Source organism: Stenella coeruleoalba (assembly GCF_951394435.1).
Source record: "Stenella coeruleoalba genome assembly, chromosome: 11".
Taxonomy (NCBI): Eukaryota; Metazoa; Chordata; class Mammalia; order Artiodactyla; family Delphinidae; genus Stenella; species Stenella coeruleoalba.
Window position 1 is genome coordinate 7,472,810 of NC_137157.1, and position 13,077 is coordinate 7,485,886.

A 13,077-nucleotide genomic window follows, 5' to 3' on the forward strand; every position below is an offset into this window, starting at 1 on the left:
CGCCCCTCCCAGGCCCCGCCCCGTCTAGACTCTTCGCAAAGCCGCCGCCTCCTTCGACTCAGCTGGGCGTCGGGAGCTGCACCCATGGCGGTCACCGCTGAGGGCGCCCGCAGGAAGGAGCGCGTCCTCTGCCTGTTTGACGTGGACGGCACCCTCACGCCGGCTCGCCAGGTAGGGCCCCGAAGTTCAGAAGCTCCCGTCGGGAGTGTCACGCGCACACCCGGAGGCCGAATGTGTGGCCTGCAGCGGCATGACCCCAGACCCCCCGGGACCGTGTGTGGGATGCGGCAACACCCGACCCCTGACACCCCCGGGCCTTCTGCTGGGAGTGATGGGAACCCGGTTCCCCACGTCAGAGCCCGCTAGCGTCCGCGCCCACGTTCTGCCCGGGAGCGAGAGGGGTGGGTCGGATTCTGGAGGGAGGAAGCTGCGAGCAGGGGCCTAGTCTCCTCCCCACCCTACCAGGCCTGGCTCCGGGGCGCCCCCGCCTCCCCAGCCGTGGCTCCCACCCCATTTCAGCCCTAGGACGCACCGGTATCGCGAAGCTGGAGTCTGAACGTAGGGTTCCATACAAGGCTCAGCGCACCCAAGCGTTAGGTCCCCATCGGTGGGGGACAAGGGGGTCTCGGAGCCATCCCACCTGACCTTTGCAAGACTGGGCCTGCGTTTAGTTTCTCAAACCCCTCCCCTACTTTCCCTCCCTTCCATCCCCATCCCTCTCCTCACCGAGGGAAGGATGGCGGGCTTCTGTACCATTTAGGCTGTTTTGGGGCTCCTTCCACCTGGAGATGGGGGCGGTGGCTAGTCTGGTCCCATGGGGATATTGTGGTACAGGGTGAATGGGAGTGCAGTTTTCCTTCTAAAAACATCTCACTGGGTTGTTGATGCTCCAACCTCTGCTCCACACATTGTTTTTCTCCCTTTGGATCTCAGGATGAACCCCCAGACCCACCCTCACCAGCTGGGTGCATGGATAAGCAGGCCTCTTTCTTGCCCTCCAGTCTGGGTCCACCAGGACCTACTGAAGGATCTCCTAGAGCAGGGAGCCAGCAGGTCTAGGTTGCAGGGCAGGGGCTGATAGGAACCCAGGTCTTGGCCTCCCCTCCCCTATGTGAGGGCCCTGGGGGCACAGGCAGCAGTCAGGCCACCTGGCCTTCCAGCAGCTCCCAGGGTCCTCAGGGCTGGGAGGAAGACGACAGTGGAGGGAGGATAGCAGAGTCTAGGAACAGCCCCTACACCTCCCTCTGACCCTTAGCTCCCCTAACCTAATAGCCTAAACAAGGACAGAGTGTCAATGCTGTTCACCCACCTGGATCTGTCCTTAGCACTTTTTAAAAGTTAATTTTTAATTGTACACGTATTTACAAAGACATTCTCTTGTAAAGAATGGAAACATAACAGAGGAGGGTAAAGTCCCCTCTGACTAGTCAGGATCCCAGGCCCAGCCCCATCCCCAAAGTTCTAAGGTTTTTTGTGTGATTTGTTTTTAGTAAGTGGCATCATACCGTGTGTGCCTTTCTGCAACTTGCTTTTGACAGTTAACAGCATGTCTTGGGGCTGTCTCATGTTGGAAGCACAGCCCTGCTTTATTCTGTGTAGCCACAGTATAGAATTTCAGAGCAGGTGTGTGCCATGCTCCGACTGACTAGCTTATTTGCAGTTTTTCACTGTTATAAACCCTCCCAATGAACATCCATATACACCTGGGCAGTTCTGTGTGACAGGGTATTTGCATTTAAAGTTTTAATAGGTTTTGCTAAATTAACCTCCAAAGTGACTGTTCCAATTTATACTCTCACCAGCAACATATGAGAGTGCCTGTTTCCCCTATGTCCACCCTAGATGTTGTCAGCTTTGAATAGCTGAATGTTTGAAAACATGGATTATAACTCATTAGCTTACATTTCCTTGGTGGGGAATCTTTTCAAGTGATTAGTCACTAGTTAATTGTTTATTCATTTCCAAGCACTATCTCATTTAATCCTTAACAGTGATGTGGTTGCTACTCCACATGGTTGTTATTATGATTCCCATTTTATAGATGGGACAACTAAGGCAAAGAAAGGCAAAGCCATTTGCTCAGGTCATCCTGGTATTGAGGGACTTGAGCCAGAGTTTGAACCCAGGTGCATCTAACTTGGAGATGTGGGTTCTAAACCTTGACCTGCCTCAGATCTGGGTGGAACATGGGCTCCCAGGATTCTGAGCACTGAGTAACATCTAAGTGGAGATCCCAGATGTGCTGACAGAATGCTGTGCTTCCCTGCCCCCCTGCAGAAAATCGACCCTGAGGTGGCTGCCTTCCTGCAGAAGCTGCGAAGAAGGGTGCAGATCGGTGTGGTGGGCGGCTCTGACTACTCTAAGATTGCTGAGCAGCTGGGAGAGGGGGATGAAGGTAAGAGGAGCAACTAGAGCCAGTTCCACATTTGGGGTGGGGATGGAGGAAGTGGGGAGTTTGTGAGATCCCTGGAGCAATGTGCCTTCAAAGACCCAGTCCTGCTTCTGTGGGGCAAAAGAAGCAGAGTGAACAGCCAGGTGTTTCCTTCAGTGATTCAACAAACATTTGGTGAGCACCTACTATGTGCCCGGCACTGTGCTGGGCTTTGGAGAAACAGCAGGGAACAAAGCAGACAGAATCCTGACCTTACATAGTTTACGTTCTCAGTTCTCCCTGCTGAGTCTTGATTTCCTCATCTTTAAAATGGGCCTATGGGGCTTCCCTGGTGGCACAGTGGTTAAGAATCTGCCTGCCAAAGCAGGGGACACAGGTTCGAGCCCTGGTCTGGGAAGATCCCACATGCTGCGGAGCACCTAAGCCCGTGTGCCACAACTACTGAGCCTGCGCTCTAGAGCCTGCGAGACCCAACGCAGCCAAAAATAAATAAATAAATAAAATGGGCCTAATCAGTAATGGCTACCATTTGTTGAAAATGACCTTGTGTTAACTTCTTTTCATTTAATCCTCACAACCATGCTTTAGAGTGGGTATGAATACCCCATTTAACAGAGGAGGATTCTGAAGTCACCCAGGAAGTTGTGTGGACCCAGAGCCCCTTTTCTCAGCTGGGTTCCCGGTTTCAGCTTAGTTGAGGCAAATGCCTCCAGTTCCTCAAACCAGAGACTTCCTTGACTTTTCCCTTTTCCCCTTCTCCTCGTTTATTCCATCAGCAAGTCCAAAATGTCTCCCTGTGTCCGTGTCTCCATCTCCATCGCCCCACCATAGTCCAGGTGGTCACCTCCCACCTAACCCTGCAGCAGCCTCCTGGCTGTGCTCCAGCCACTTCTTGTGGCAGTCAGAGCCGAAAACTCCCCTTGCAGCCAGCCTTGATAGCACAGTGATGGAAGTTGTAAAATGAAAGGGAAGTCCCCATACAGAGGGGCTGTGAGAGCACAGAGCGGAAATGATGTCCTCTGCCGGAAAGTCCTGGAGGGCTTCCAGAGGAGGGAGCTGGATCTTGGAGAAGCAGTGAAGGGGGAGGGCACCCCAGGCAGAAGGAGCTGCATGAGCCAAGGCCCAGAGCGAAGCTCACTGGCTTGTGTGCTTGTTCAGGAAAAACCAAGCTGCAGGAGGCGAGGAGGCTGGAAAAGCAGCTTCTGGATAGAACAATTGTGCTTTGGACGCCAGACCAAGGGGTGTGGGTTTCATCTCTCTGCTTGGCTCTGGGTACCCGGTCTCACACTCTTTCTTTCCCCCCTGGCCTCTACATGGCCCTGAAGTCATTGAGAAGTTTGATTATGTGTTTGCTGAGAACGGGACGGTGCAGTATAAGCATGGACGACTGCTCTCCAAGCAGGTCAGTGCCCCCCTTCCCTGGGGCCTTAGGACCCCTTTCCACAGTGGAACATTCCCTTGGTGGCTTCTGTCCTGGGCGGGGGGGAACAGTGCTGTGCCCACCACACTCAGAGCCCTGTGTCCCTTGCCCAGACAATCCAGAACCACCTGGGGGAGGAACTCCTGCAGGACTTGATCAACTTCTGCCTCCGCTACATGGCCCTGCTCAGACTGCCCAAGAAGCGGTGAGGTCCCACCCAGCCTGTGTCCTGCCCCTCCTGGGCCTGAGCGAGGAAAGGGGCAGGTCTCTCAGATGGGCCCTGACTTGCCTGTGGGTGGCTTCTTGTCCCCCCTGATGTCCAGGTGGGGCTGGATTTGAATTCAGGGCCCTTCTCCTTCTCTCTGGCTCTCCGCCCTCCCACCTGCCCCCTCCCCACCAGTGGAACCTTCATCGAGTTCCGGAACGGCATGCTGAACATCTCGCCCATTGGCCGGAGCTGCACCCTGGAGGAGCGAATCGAGTTCTCCGAACTGGACAAGGTGCCGCCAACTGTGCAACCTTAGGCTATAGGACCTCAGTCACTCAGCCTCTCTGAGCCTTTATTTTCTCACAATTGAAAAGGATTGGGGGTGGGTGGGTGTTCTGATTCAACCAGTACCCTTTTGGATACCTACCATGCGCCATGGTTGTAGGCACTTCTGCGTCTTTCCAGTACTGCTAGCTTCCCTCCCTTGGTGACCAGCACCACCTGCCACCTACTTACCTGAGCAACACCTAGGGCATCATTTCCACCTGCCCACCCCCATCAAGTCCAGAAGTAATGTCTAGGGTTTCAGCCTCCAGAGTTGGCCTCAGATCCTTTCGCTTCTGTGTGTGCCTCCACCCCCTGCCCTAAAGCCCTGCCAGTCAGTTCTCCAGCAGTGCCATTGAGAAGCTTTTGAAGCACATCTCTCTGCCCCCATCCACTCCCTGCTTACAGTCCTTCCATGGGTCAGCTTTCCAACAGGACCGTGTCCCAGCTGCCTCCCGTGGTGTCCTGAGCCCCGAGGGGTCTGCCTGGCTCACGGCTCCCTCTTCAGCCTTCTCCCTGTGCCTCTGTTCTTGGAACACACCAAGGTCCCTGTCGCCTTTGGATGTGCTACCCTCGCTGAAGCTTGACTTGCATTTTGCTCATCATCCCCACCATGTACCTGCTCCCTTTCAGGGATGGAGCCAGTCCACCAAGCCTCTTCACGCCCGCCCATCTCTGTCCTTCCCGCTGACCTGCCCTTCTGCTCTCCCCCTGCTCTCTCTGCTCCGGCCATGTCCTCCTTGCTGATTCTAGAGATAGCAGACAGTTTCCTACTTCAGGGCTGTGCCTTCTCACCTCCTTCACATCCGCTCAAGTGTCACCTTCTCAGTGTCACCTTCCCCGAGCATTACACGAAACATTGCAACCCCTTGTACCTGCTGATCTTCTCCTCTATTTTATTTCTTCCCAAACAGCCATCACCCTCTAATCCACTGTATCACCTATTTTTAAATCTTGGTTATTGTCTGTCTCCCCAGCTGAAGCTGTAAGCTCCTTAAGGGCTGGGGTTTCTGTGACTGTTCACTGCTGGATCCACCGGGCCCAGCACATGCCTGACAGAAGTGCTTGAGAAATACTTTTTGAATGAATGAAACAGATGATATTATACCCATGTTATGAATGAGGAAACTGAGGCTCAGAGAGAGGAAATGGCTTGCCCAAGGTCGCTTAGTTGCAGCCCAAAGATTTGAACTTGGGCCTCCACCTGCCGCCCTCTGATGTTTCCCTGAGGCTGGGTGGGACTCAGCCTTGCAATGATGTCCTAGCTCATCCCCATTCTCACCCTGTGCCCCAAGGCTTCAGGTAGGCAATGCCCGCAGACATGGAGACTTTTCTTGTAGAGTGGTTAAGGTTGACCATTGGCCGAGAACCTCCTCCCACGCACATATTGAGAGGTGGCCCTTTCTCTCCAGTTTCTAATCCCAGTTCCACCTCCTACTTGCCCAGTTACCTGGAAAAGTGGCTTCACTACTATGTGCCTCTGTTTTCTCATCCGTAAAGTGGGGATAATCACAGTTCCCATCTCATGAGCTGTAATGAGACAGGACACGCCGACTCCTCCCGCAGCCCCCAGGGTCTTCTCTTGTCTTTTGGGTCTTGTTTTGCCCTCTTCTGATATTGGAGAGGGAGATGAACCTTCTGATCTCCTGTGTACCCTTCACCAGTGCAGATCTAATATAAATGCTTTACTCTCCTTCAGCCCTGCGGACTGGGCAGAGCTGACAGGGCTGAGTCCTGCCCTGAGGTGGACACTGTGACTTGGGACTCAGACTGTCCCATCCCTTCAGCCTTCCTCCTCGAGCCTCTGCTCCAAGGCCTCCTTCAGGACACCCCGCCCGTACCCCACTGGCAGGATCTGGTGCTGAGTTCAGTTACAGGCCTTTGGGATTCAGGCCCTGGCTCTGCCACTGAGGCTGGGTGACCTTGAACAAGGCATAGCCCCCTCTGAGCCTCAGTTTCCTCATCTGTAAAGTGGGGGGTGGGGCATGACATCCACCTGGAAGACTCAGTGAGCTCACATGCACTGTGTACCCAGCCCAGGGCCTGGCCCACAGCAGCCCTCTGAACCTCAGTCTGCTCTCTCCCCTTCCGCAGAAGGAGAAGATCCGGGAGAAGTTTGTGGAAGCCCTGAAAACAGAGTTTGCCGGCAAAGGACTGAGGTTCTCCCGAGGTACGTCAACCCCTTGGAGGGCCTGAAAGGTCTGGTACATGAGCCCACCCCAGGGCCTCACTCCCAAGGCCAGGCTGCACCCCCCAGCATCTTTAGAAACCCCTCCCAGCCCTCCGAGCACAGCAAGGGCAAGCTGAGCCAAAACAGGCAGGCACTCCAGCCCCCGAGGCTTCCCCACCTAAACCCAGGCAACCCACACATCCCACCCAGTTGCTCAGGTCAAAAACCAAAGCGTCTCCCACCACCACCTCCCGCTACAGTCCATCCCCTACAGTGGCCAGAGGGATCGTTACGGAAAAACAGACCCTGTCATACCCCTGCTTAGAGCCCTTCAGAGGCTCCTTCTCACTTCTCATGAAACCCAGGCCCCCTCCCTGCACCCCAGGGCCCGCATGCCTGTGCTGCTGCCCTTTCCCAGCTTTCTGTGTCACTGGGACACTCCACGCCCTTTCCTGCCTTGGGGATTGTATCATTCCCTGGCAACTGCCACTCTGGCTCAGGTCTCAGCTCAATGTCACCTTCTTGGACAGCTCTCCCCTGATCACACCGTCTGGGGAGCTTCCCTCCCCCGCACCCTGCCCCCTTCATTGACTTACACGATCTGAAAGGTGGTCTGGTCACTTACCACCCGTTTCTCCCACCTGGATCGTAACTCCCGTGAGGATCCTGAGTCTGTCCATGCCCTGTGCCTGGTGCTCAGTAGGCACTCTAGGGTTGTTGAATGAATGAATGAAGGAAGGAAGGGCCTTGCCCGAGGTCCCCGTGAGCCGCCCCTCTGCCGGCCTCATCTGCCACCCTCACTCCCACCCCCACAGGAGGCATGATCAGTTTTGACGTCTTCCCTGAGGGCTGGGACAAGCGCTACTGCCTGGACAGCCTGGACCAGGACTGCTTCGACACCATCCATTTCTTTGGGAACGAGACCAGCCCCGTAAGTGTGGCTCAGGCTCAGCCCAGGTCCCCCCACCCCAAGTCACCTCCAGATCGGGGCCAGGACATGGGGTGACAGAACAGACCTCCTGGGAAACTCCCAGAGAACAGCCAGTGCTCACCAGCCCCATCACACAGATTGGAAGGCTGGGGCCCAGAGCTGGCTGGACACTTGCCCCATGTCACACAGCAAGTCAGGGCCTCCTGGCGGTTCTAAGGCAGCAGGAGGAGGAGCAGCTGTGTAGGAGCCGGTGTGGGGAGGGGATCCCATGGCAGAGTGGGTGTTGGGCTCCAAACCTGGGAACCTCCTCCAGGCACCACATGCGTACATATGCCTTCACTGCCCTTCCTCTGTGTGCAGGGTGGGAACGACTTTGAGATCTACACAGACCCCCGGACTGTTGGCCACAGTGTGGTGTCCCCGCAGGACACGGTGCAGCGATGCCGTGAGATCTTTTTCCCAGAGACAGCCCACGAGGCGTGACCAGGGCCCACACCTGCCCCTTGGGACTTCCAGAGAGCTCTGCCCGGCCCTAAGAGAGCCCCTGGCCCTGGTGTTCGGGGGCGCCAGGGCCCCTCCTCTGGCCCAGGACACCTGCCTCATGTTACCTGCCTAAGTGGGCCCAGGGTCTGTGTGGACAGCCACCCCCAGCTGGTCAGCTCGTGGTGGGCCTGGCTCCCGTCCTCCAGCCCGATGGCCCCGGCTGCAGCTGCTGCTCGTACTTCTGGACAGAACAGGTTTCTGTCTACGCGGGAAGCGTGTGCGAGTGTCGGTACAAGATAGAGCCCGCACTGCTTCCCTGCCCTAGATGGGGAGCACAGCAGTGGGGAAGGTGCATACTTGTGAGAACTTGATCTCACAGATACTAAACTTCGTGGAACGCGGTGTGGAGTCTGAATGGCTATTTGGCCCCAGTCACAGACGCTGTCACAGCCCTGCCTTTGCAGATGCGAAAACAGGCACAGATGGCAGGGACTTGCCCCAGGTCACACAGGGAATCTGATGCAGTCGAGGAGGGTGGGCCATTGAAGCCCCAAACAAGGGCTGTTTGAGGTGTCCTCCCCCAGCCCCTTCCCCTGGGACCCAGACAGAAAGGCAGCTGTGGGTCAGGCTGAGTCACAGTTGAGGGTTTATTGCCAGTGTGAGGAAGGATGGGGGAGTCCAGGTGGCTGGGGGTCTCAGGAGGTCGGACTGGACGCTGTGGGGCGGCCCCAGGGCTGACGTTACCACAGCCTGCTTCCTGGTTGGTGCCTAAAGCGGGGGCCTCCTCCTGGTGTGTGTGTGGGGAGGGCGTCTTGGGGGTTCCCAAGAGTTAACCTTCCGCCAAGGAATCCAGGGAGCCTTGTTCCTCAGGGGAAAGGCCTCAGGCCTTGCTAGAGTAGCCCCAGCTCAGCGTGGGGGCCAGGCTGGGCCATTCTGAGCTTTAGGGGGCTGGCCAGTGCATCTTAGCAGCTCTGGTCTTCCAGCCTCTGTGCTGGGGACAGGGGTGAGATACACATACCTCAGCTGGTGTCTCCCCTGGGGCCTTGGGGCGCCTACAGGGCTGGGGATCCTCCTAGACAGTCACTGACCCCCACATCCTTGGCATCTGTTTCACTCAGACTGGGTTTCATAAGGATCACTCCCTGGCAGGTCCTCCCTTGAACCCCATTTCTTCCCCCATCAGGTGATGTGTTCTCTGGAGGGGAGTGTGGTGGGAAGGTGGGGGGATGGAGGTAGATCCCCTCCTTCCTGACCTCCCAGGCCAGGCCAACCCCCTGCCCAGGAGTGAATGCACGCAAACACATCCTGGCCCAAAAGGAAGAGGGACACCCCACACCTTAAGGGATGGACAAGACAGGCCACACCTCAGCCACTGGCCTGTTGGTGGCCAGTGGGAGCCACTATCCCATGGCTTTGGGAAGAGGGTCCAGCAAGGGGGGCTGCAGGGCTGGTGGTCTCCCAGGCTGAGAGCTGTCCTTGTGGCTGGCTCGCCTGAGGGCATGTGTGTTCCTCCATCGCTGGGTCCTCAGCGGCCATGATGGCTGGGCACGGGCAGAGCATCAGTGGGGTTTCTGAGTCAGGGCAAAGGGGATGGCTGCCTCCAAGCGGGGGGAGCCGTGCTCCCACCCCTCTGCAGACCTTTGCCTCCCCCGGGTGGAGTCAAGGCAGCAAGGCTCAGCAAGGCCCAGGGAAGTGGACACAGCCTCAGTTTGGGGTTGCCAAAGCCACTGCCAGGCTGAGGAGGCGCTGGCTAGCAAAACCGGAGCCCCCAGAACTGCCTTCTGCCCCCAGGCCCCTCTTTCCTGCCTCAAGTGTGCTGAGAGCGAGCAGGAAGGAGGGAAGGCTGGGCCTTGGCCATGGGGGGCGTGAGGGGGTGGCCTTTCTGCCCCGGGTTTCACCCTCTTCCCCGGCAAGAGGCCGGGAGGCTCCCCCAAAGCACTCAGTGGCCTGGCTTCTGAGAGGAGGGGTCCAGGTCACAGTGGGAGACCCCAGCCCGGGGGGAGGGGGCTGTGTGTGAGTAGCACAAGCAGAGTCTGGCCCCCGGGGCCAGGCCTGGAGCAGAGGCAAGGGGAGCAAGCTTGTACGGGGCGGGGGGGCAGGGCCCACTGCTGCCCCGACTCCCAGCCCAGGCCTGACGCAGGCCCTCAGAGGCTCAGTGGACACGCACATGGGTGTTAGGAGGGCAAGAGGGTCCTGTGCGTGTGTGGCAGGGAGGGGAGGAAGGAGAGAGAGTGGAAAGCAGGGAAGGCAGGTCTGGTGGCCTTGCCCTCGCTCCAGCTCACACGACAGTCGGGGTAGGTGGAGGCACACACTCACGCCCACAAGCACAGACAGACACACGTGCACGCCGAGGCCGCCCGGGGGACTGGCTCAGCCAGTGCCGTGGGGCGTGGAGCTGGCTGCTGCCCATCTACCCTGTGTGGCTCCCCCCACGCCTGGCGGCTGGCACAGGGGCCAGCAGCCTAGGAGCCCACGACCTGGCCGGACCACGTCTCGTGGGGAGTGTGTGGAGCCAGCTGGGTGAGCACCACCTCCACGGCTTGGAACTTCTGGTTCTTGGGCGGGATAGGGCACATCTTGTAGGTCACCTCGTCGCCTTCCACTGGCACGTACTCCCCCTCGATGCTGGTGGGGGGGAGGGGGTGTCAGCCCAGGAGCAGGCCCCCTCCCTGGATGCCCCCTGTGGTCTGGCCTAAGGGCATCCTAGCCCTGGGCCTAGTTAGGCCAGGGAGCCTGAGCCTGAGGCTCCCCCTTCTCGGAGCCTCAGTTCTCTAATCTGTAAAATGGGAATCATAAACAGCCCCTCGCTATGCTACAAACTGAGATGCAAAAGGGCTCAGGGAGGTTCCCAAGGCTTAGGGCTCAGTGACTCCACAGGTCACACCTGGCATTAGGGCTGGGGGCCAGGCCTAGACCACCTCCCACCTCCTAGCTTCCCTCCAGGCTGAAGGACCCAGCCCTCTCCGTCCCCGTGATGCGGGAACAGGATCCCAGGACTCAGGCAGTGGTTCCCAGGGCTTCTGGGGTCTGAGTGCCCCCTCTTCATCTGGCCCCAGCCCTCCTCCACCCATGCCCCTGGAGGCCCTATGAGAGGAGAAATGTGCCAGGAACAGACTTCAGCCAGTGAGGGGAGAGGCCTAGGGAGCATTCTGGAGGCACTGCTAGGATACTGCAGCAGGGGCCCAGCCAACAACGGGGAAGGGGGAGAGACTCACTCAGACACATGCACGAAGATGTCCTCTGACCCGTTCTCCGGGGTGATGAAGCCGTGGCCCTGTGAGCGTGAGAACTGCTTACAGACACCCTTGAACACGGGGCCAGCCGAGGCACGGGCTGTCCTGAAGATAGGGTAGGGGTATTGGAACTGTGGGCTGGGGACCCCCTCCCTGGACCCCCACAGCTCTCCCGGGGCCCGTCTGCAGGGCCTGCCTCAGCGCTAGCGCTGTGGAGAACCCTCCCCAGGGCAGAAACCACCCATAGAGATTAGTTCAGTCCTCTCATCATCCCATTGGACAATAAGGAGACTGAGGCCCAGAGAGGGAAACTGGCTCTCCGAGGGTGCACAGCAAGTGGGTCTCCTGACTCCCAGCCAGTGCCCCTCTCCCTGTACAAGACCCTCCCCTCCTGAGGTTACATGGATTCCTGTTGTAAGATTTCGAAGTGAAGAATGTACAACCTAGGCTTGAATAACTCCCAGAACGAGGAGCTCACTATCTCCTGAAGCAGCAGTATCCATCCTGTTCACTTATTTGTCATTCATCCATTCATTCATCATTTATTAAGCATCTGCTCTGTGCCTGGTCTTGGGTTGGACATGGGACAATCAGCGCTTGCCATCAAAAACCCCTCCTTTGACCAAAGCAAGTCAGCGTCCCTGTGGCTCCCACAAAACCCTTCCCCAATTTGACTCCACCCCGTGACCCACCCCAAAGACCCAGGGCTGGTCTCTGTCCAGCCTGCCCGCCTCTCTCCAAAGGTCCACCCCATGCCTCTGCATTTGCCCAGTCTGTTTCATCCACTGGGAGCACCCAGCTTCCTTCTTCACCTGATAAATCTTCCAAACCCAGCTAGGACATCTTCCCTGATGCCCAACCCGGCCAGGTGTAGTGAATGGTGGACAAATTCCCTCTGGATTGTAAGCACCTTGCAGGCTGAGACTTTGCCTTATTCATCACTGGATCCCCTGGTCGGGAGCTCAGTACAGCTTTGTGGAATGAATGAACGCTAGCAGTTACTGGAAGGTCCTTACACAGCTCCCCTGTCCTCGGATGAGGACAACAGGGGATGGAGGAGGCTGGGAGCTGGGCAGCCCCGACCGGAGCCCTGTCCTGGAGAAGGACCACCAGAGCCTGGGTGAGGGGCAGGTACTCACGCTGAATACGTCCTGGTCCGTTTGGTGGGCAGGGGACTGGGCAGGTCCCGAGATGAGACACAGCCTCGTTCCCAGACCCTGCTGCCCTCCCGGTGGAATGGGAAGGTGGGCCAGACAGGGGACTTGGGGGAGTGGAGCGGGGGCACGACCGGGGGTGGCGTGGGCTCCGAAGTCATGGTGGAGCCAGTGGGAGAGCCTGGTGGGCTCCCAGGCGCAGGGGCCGGTGAAGGGCTTGGGCGTCCTTGTGGGCAGGGCCCGGCCTGGCCCTGCTCGGCGGACTCACCAGCCACAGGCTCCGTCTGGAAGGGGGAGAGAGAGGTAGAGGTGAGTGTGGTCCAGGGTGGGCAGCTTCTGGACACAAGTCTGGAGGGCTGGGCCTGCCTGCTACTCCTGACAGAGTGAGTTCAGGCCACTCACAGCCCCTGCCTGACTCAGTGTCCTCCCCAGAAAGACAAAATGGTCATACAACCTTGCTGTGGGCTGAACTGTGTTCCCCTAAAATTCACATGTTGAAATCCTAACCCCTCCAATGTGATAGTATTTGGAGATGGGGCATTTGGGAGGTAACTAGGTTTAGATGAGGTCAGGAGGGTGGGGCCCCCATGATGGGATTAGTGTCCTTAGAAGGACAGACACCCGCCCAGCCAGAGCTTGCCTCCTTTCTCCCTGCCTTATGAGGACACAGCCAGAAGGGGGCGGTCTACAAGTTAGGACAAGAGCTCTCCCCAGACAGAGCCAGACCATGCTAGCACACTGATCTCGGGCTTCTAGTCTCCA

General features: G+C 57.8%; 2 protein-coding genes across 5 annotated transcripts in view; one reads left to right on the forward strand and one right to left on the reverse strand.

Moving 5' to 3' along the window:
- PMM1 (phosphomannomutase 1) overlaps positions 1–13,077 on the forward strand; it is a 17,115-nt gene continuing 4,038 nt past the window's right edge. The window contains exons 1-8 of one of the 2 annotated variants that reach the window (XM_079938258.1): positions 6–171; positions 2,278–2,395; positions 3,718–3,794; positions 3,926–4,017; positions 4,213–4,312; positions 6,439–6,514; positions 7,330–7,445; positions 7,806–8,455. In XM_079938258.1, the coding sequence (XP_079794384.1) occupies positions 85–171; positions 2,278–2,395; positions 3,718–3,794; positions 3,926–4,017; positions 4,213–4,312; positions 6,439–6,514; positions 7,330–7,445; positions 7,806–7,928 (789 nt within the window). In that variant the 5' untranslated portion in view covers positions 6–84 and the 3' untranslated portion in view covers positions 7,929–8,455. Of the gene's footprint in view, positions 172–2,277; positions 2,396–3,717; positions 3,795–3,925; positions 4,018–4,212; positions 4,313–6,438; positions 6,515–7,329; positions 7,446–7,805; positions 8,456–13,077 lie in introns of those variants that run through there. The other variant, XM_079938259.1, reaches the window with a different exon arrangement.
- CSDC2 (cold shock domain containing C2) overlaps positions 8,460–13,077 on the reverse strand; it is a 15,136-nt gene continuing 10,518 nt past the window's right edge. For all 3 annotated transcript variants that reach the window (XM_079938260.1, XM_079938262.1, XM_079938261.1), the window contains 3 exons: positions 12,301–12,599; positions 11,144–11,266; positions 8,460–10,553 (listed from right to left, as the gene is read on the reverse strand). In XM_079938260.1, coding sequence (XP_079794386.1) covers positions 10,391–10,553; positions 11,144–11,266; positions 12,301–12,599 — 585 coding nt within the window. In that variant the 3' untranslated portion in view covers positions 8,460–10,390. The remainder of the gene's footprint in view (positions 10,554–11,143; positions 11,267–12,300; positions 12,600–13,077) is intronic.